This window comes from Limulus polyphemus, unplaced genomic scaffold, assembly GCF_000517525.1.
Source record: "Limulus polyphemus unplaced genomic scaffold, Limulus_polyphemus-2.1.2 Scaffold593, whole genome shotgun sequence".
Lineage (NCBI taxonomy): Eukaryota > Metazoa > Arthropoda > Merostomata > Xiphosura > Limulidae > Limulus > Limulus polyphemus.
The window spans coordinates 81,188-87,456 of record NW_013666203.1 but is presented as its reverse complement, the minus strand read 5'-3'; the positions used below and the strand labels follow the sequence as shown (position 1 = coordinate 87,456).

General features: G+C 31.3%; 1 protein-coding gene across 6 annotated transcripts in view; it reads right to left on the bottom strand.

The window, feature by feature from the left end:
* Positions 1-6,269, bottom strand: part of LOC106459327 (dmX-like protein 2) — a 173,702-nt gene that overhangs the window by 144,797 nt on the left and 22,636 nt on the right. For all 6 annotated transcript variants that reach the window (XM_022385793.1, XM_022385791.1, XM_022385796.1 and 3 more), the window contains 2 exons: positions 1,229-1,414; positions 264-442 (listed from right to left, as the gene is read on the bottom strand). In XM_022385793.1, coding sequence (XP_022241501.1) covers positions 264-442; positions 1,229-1,414 — 365 coding nt within the window. The remainder of the gene's footprint in view (positions 1-263; positions 443-1,228; positions 1,415-6,269) is intronic.

Below are 6,269 nucleotides of genomic sequence, written 5' to 3'. Positions count from 1 at the left end.
CACAACACACACACATATATATATATATATATATATATATATATATCAGAAGGTAAATTCTGCTAAATCCAATACCTGGAAAAAATTTTATATAGACATTGGAGTTAACAGAATTTGCCTTCTGATTTTTCATTAAACAAATCATAATATCTTAAAATATGTCTCATACAAAAAGAGAAGCTCTAAATTTTATTTTTCAAAAATCCATTTAGAAAATGTACTATTTATATTATCAAATAACAGTATTGTTTTTATTCTGTTACCAGTCTCTGCATTTATGCTAGCTGCAAGATGAAAATGAAGACCAGGAGCAATTCCAGATCCATGAAGACCAAAACTGTGGAAATCATGTACACTATAGGTACTGGGTAGGGTTGGTATGGTCTCCTGAAGTACTTCTGTTAACTGTGAAGCCTGACGTTTCTTGTACTGATTGAAAGACCTATTTAGTATGATAAGGAATATATAAGATCACAAAATTTCAAGTATATATTTACTATTTAGAAGTAAAGCTTGATTTTTCTTATCATGAACAAAAGTTATTCTACACTGTACTAATTTTTATTATAAATATTATTTCTAGTTTACATCATTAGCTTTGTTTATGGATTTAGAACTAACCTAAGTCTATTAAGCTTTATAATCTTTACCATAATCTTACTTCGACATCAGACTAAACAAGTAAAACTTTTACCACAGTGTGGTAGTTCTTATATGGATATACAGTGTTAGTTTGAATGTTTATTATAGCTACTTATATTTATTAGTTTTTGTTATTACTTATTATAATTATTATTACAAATTTTACTAATTTAAATTTCATTATAATGATTATTCCATTGTTAGCCAAGTACATTTGAATGACCTAAATTTCCTGAGCTGTCTAAATCTTGAGATATTATTGAGTTTATTGCCGAAATTATTGTTAAAATCACGGGTATTCAACTGATGAAACAATGCATTCTAATTACCATAAGTAAGATAGTTTAAAGAGTTTATTTATTAGCTATGTTTATTACTAGGTATGTTTTTAATATGATCTATGTGGGTATCTAGCTTGGATCAGAAGTTAGTATTAATTAAATATTTCTTTTAGAATTAACCTTTTTTTTTGTTATAAACCAAACATTAATTTTTAGATTTTAAACAAATAGTTCTTAAATCTATAATAAATGTTGTGTTTATTTGATAACCTAACAAAATAATTAATTTTTTTTTTATTAAGTACTTCATATGTTTCAAGCGTTGCATGATACGCTGTCTATGTTTCTGGGTTTGCAGCCGAGGAGCTTGATTTGCTAGAGCCTCAATCTGTTGTAGATTGATCAACCCATCATCAGGAAGTAAAGTCTGGACCCAAAGTCGGCAAATATTGTCTCGACAGGAAGTAACCAACATATTGGCAACGGAAGCCCTAGAAAAAGTACAGCAGTGCCTTACTTTTGATTTTGTACCTAGCTGTGAACATGAATTGACTAAAAAATGGCCTCATAATTTACCTTACAAGTTATTCTAGTAAAATAATGAACTGTTTTATTATAAGCATAACCCATTAGATTTAATTAACCCTGAACTTGCCTTATCATTAACTAGTATTTAAATAACAGCTTTCACATTTACTCTTATTAATTTTTTTAGTATTTTGTAGCTTATAAGCTAATTAATGCTATACATAAATCCAGTACTTAAAGAGGGGTGGGATGAGATAGGATGCCATCCCACTCCATTTCAGGAGGGCCTGAAACCATCCTGCTTCCTTTTAGTAGACTGTAAGCTTCTCAGAAGGGAAAAGTTCAATAGACAATGCAATAAATAGTTATGGCAGCAAAGGACTGGGGAGAGAAACTATACATTTTTTTTAAAATGTCGTGTAAGAGCAAGGTAGGAATGAGAAAAGTAGTACACAGATGGAGTGAGTGAGCACTCTCGCTGCTCAGTCAATGTGACTGAGTCTGTAACTACAGAGTAACCATCAGAATTTTCATATTATAACTTGTAACAGTATACATCTGTTTATACTTAATTTTTATTGTTTTATTGCCATTTGAACCATGTGTAACTAATAATCCCACCACACACGTTGTATATTACTTGGTGGATGTGCAGCTCACATTACCATATTAAATTATGTAATTCAAGAGCTGCTCATGAATATACCTCGTGAAGTTTTTATTATTATTTTTCATTGTCTTACCTAATCTATCCTAATAAATTCCTGATTTTTTTGCATTTTAGTTACTTTTATAATAAAAAATAAAGAATACACATGAAAAATATGAAATCTGGTACTCCGCTTCAAAATTTTACTAACCATCCCACTTCCTCTTTTCCCCCACTTTAAGCACTGAGTAAATGTACTTTGAAACTTTGATTTCTTTGAACCTTTGCCTTTTTTTAAATCAGTATAATAATGCACAAATACTATGAATAATTTGACAAGTACATCTTTCAAAGTATTAAAACACTAGCTGTGTTCAAAAATTTTGTTTTTAATAAAGAATTCTTTTAAATTTTTCAAAAATAGACAGATTGCAATATTTAAAGTATTGGTTAACCCTTGTATAATGAATTATTGTTAATTTATTTTAATATCATGAATATTAACTTGTCTGGAAGAAGTACCAAATACATGAATAAATACTCTGATTAAGAAGTTAGCACACAGGATCACGTATAAAAGTTGTAATGGTTTTCAAACAAGACCCAAACTTAAGTGCTTTCAACTAGTTTAATATTTTTCTTCAGGAGAATAAAGGGTTATGTTCAATGAGTGTAATGAAATATATAACATGGATGTTGATATCATGCGAGCTGGATGTTCAATATGAGTTAGCCACGAGAACTAGCCAATCATAACCTACAGTTGTTGGTGTCAGGTTTAGTTTGTGCCAAAGACGTGTACAGTACATAAAAGATTTAAGTGTGATAATAGTTATAAGAAATGTTAACCAATTTTTATAAAGATTAAAAATAAAATAGTGGCAAAAGATGGTGGAAAATATAGAAAATGACAATGTGATGCAAGATACAGGAAATAATAACAATATAGAAAAATTAAAGAACAAATAATACTAATAATGTAAAGTAAGGTTAATTATGAATTTAGTTTTGAAAATCTTTTCAGAGACATACGAAAGTCAACAATCCTGGGATCAAGATTGATGCCATTTGGTATTACGGTATTTAATAGTGCTATCCAGTAAGCTTCTTTAATTTCCTGTTTCTGTTAGATGTAAAATTTGTATCTATACCTGTCAGTTTAATGTCATCAAGAGAGTGTCCAGGCATGTTAAAATATTTTGCAACTGGAAGTTATTTGTTTTAATTGTTGATTTGTGGTTATTAAAATATTCCTGTATAGTTGTTTTGGTTTGACCTATATATTGGAAGCTTCATTTTTGGCATTGGATTAAGTAAATAACGTTTTGTGTAGATCAGTTTAAAGGTTTAGTAATCTTGAACTACTTTTGGTTTTCTTTATCAGAAAATTTGTCCATTTAATACATGAACTTATAGGTTTGGCATTGTTTGCTATTGCAAGGATGACTTCCACCTGGTGTCAACTTAAAGTTGACTTTAGCATGAACTAAATGTGAATGCAAAATTATATTTTTCTGAAAGAAAGACAGGTATTTCACTAAAAATGGATTTTAATGATCATTAAATTGAAGGATGTAAAAATTTTTTTTAGTATCTGGGATATATTTTTTTTAGTTTTGAGTGATAGGTAATAACCAGTGGAACACAAGAAAAATTAATTTTAGGTAATTGTTTCAAGGCAAATTCATGTGGTATATTGTTAGCTTTGTCACGTTGTTGGGTGATAGTGTTTTGTTTATAACCTCTTTCAGTCAGACTGTTTCAGAGAATTAATTTGATGGTCATAGTTCATACTGTAATAGCATATCTTCTTTAATCTAAGTGCTTGATTGAACGTGATATTGCATTTGGTGTATAGAGGATGACAGCTTTGATTATGTAAGTATTGTGATTTGTCCGTTGGTTTTTGGTACAAATCAATATGTAGAACACCATCTTTTAATGTTAGTTTTACATCTAAGAAACTTATTTGGGTAGTGGAGTAATCTAGAGTAAATTTAACAGAACTGTGGAAGATGTTAGCATATTTATAAAAGAACAGTAATGAATCTGTCTCCTACCCAAATGAAAAAAATTCCATCAATGTAGCATCTCCAGAATGTTGGTTTGTCTGTGCAACTTTCCAACAGTCTCATCTCTAAGTCTCCCATAAAAATGTTGGCATAGTTTAATGTCATCTTGGTGCCCATAGTTGTGCCTTTTGAATATAGAACTCGTTATTAAATTCAAAACTGTTAAGTGTAAGCACTAGTTCAGCTAAATCTGTAATAATCTGAGTGTTCAGTTTGTCTAGTTTTAGCAAAGATTATATGGCTTTTAGGATTTCATTTTGGGGAATGTTCATGTAGAGAGAAGAAACATCCATAGTACAGATAATAGTGTTTGGAGGAAGTTTCCCATTGTTGTTAATATCAGAGATTATATTCAGAAAATTTGTTGTGTCTTTAATGTATGATGTCAAATGGTGGGGGGAGATATATTTCATGTAGTGATCAACATATGCTGATACGTTTTCAATAGGTATAACACAATCAGAAATAATAGGATGACCAGGACTGTTGGATTTGTGTATTTTAGTAACATGTAAAAGGAACCTGGAACTGGATGTTTACGTGAAAGGAACTGTAATGTTTTAAGACTGATGTGTTGACTTTTCTGTAAGCTACATAGCACTTCTTTGATAATTCTAACAAATTGTGGGATCTGTGTGTAGTCAGACTTATCTTGAATGACAATGGCACCACCCTTATCAGCTGGTTTAATAACAATTTCATTTACATGTTTCAGTGAAATTAGGGCATTATGTTCACTACAGGAGAGATTGTTTCATACTTTTGAGTCGGTGTTAATGGCTTGAATTACTTCATTTTCAACTGCAGGAATAAAACTCTCTAGATCTGATTCCCTGTTGGCTAGGGGAGACCGGAAGGATTTTTCTTTAAACTGTGAGTCAAAATTATTTCTTTCAGTGGTTTGATTGTGAAAAAATTCTAAATCTGCATGCAAATTGTTGTAGGTTGGAAATTACTTCAAAGCTATCTATGTTTTTATGGGTAAAAGAAAAATTAAGACCTTTACTAAGAAGTTTGTGTTGAGTTTCAGTTAGTGATTTAGAGGACAGATTGACGACATTGGAAGTGTTCTTGGGCTTGAGTCGATCGGATGCAGAAGTCACTAAGTTAGTGGAGTAGATAGTAGAATCTATTTTAGTAGAAAGCTCAATGTAAGTGTTTACATTATTGAAGTTATTAATCAGCAGCTCACAGAAGATATTAGTATGAGTCTGTTTAAAATTTGTATTTTATTGTAAACAGACATTACGGTTTGGATGGGAGAAACCTTTATCCTTATGTGAAACATTATTATTTGTTTGTGTTTTATTGCTGATTTTTGCATGATTTTCAAAAGTCTTCTTTGTTTTGTTAATAAATGCATCAAGGACAAATAATGTTCTCAGAATTTATAGCAGCAATGTTCTTTTCAAGATTGTCTATTGTGGATTTGCAAAAGTCGTGTGTTGATGTAAAACAAAATATTTTCTTCCACTGCAAACAAAACAGTTTTTCATTAACTCCTACGGTAACTGGTGGATTCAAATTAAGGGATTTAAGTATAGTTTGATTCTGGAAATGCTGTCCTGGCATGGTGCATGTAGCTCAGTCTTTTTTCATTAAGTTTTCCCGAGTAGTTTGAAAGTCTTACTGGAGTTTAGATCAGAGTGCACTTCGGCAACTGTGTTGGAGGGAGTGTTTATTTCAATGAGAATACAGGAAGAAGTTACAAGGTCTATCAGGTTTAGAAAGTGGTCAGGTTTAGGGCTTTGTGAAAGTTTGTTGGTTGAAGGGTGATGATTTCCTTCAAAGGTTGTAGAAGAGTCTGTATATGGAAGAAGAAAAGCCTCAGGGGTTGTGGAGTTTGGAAGGTTGTCAAAATAAGGGGATACTGGATGGTTGTTAGGAATAAAAGTGGAAGCCTTGAAATATCCATAACTACTGCATTTAGGAGAAGGGGATGTAATGGTAGAAAAGGGGTTTGTAAGTGTAGAAGTGTGACCTACAGTAGTATCAGAGTTTGTGAATAGGGCAGGATTCTTGGGTTGTGTGTCAGGTTTAGGGCATAGGGAGAAGTTTCTAGGAACAAAAGTGTAAGCTGTAACTTCTGTCTAAGTG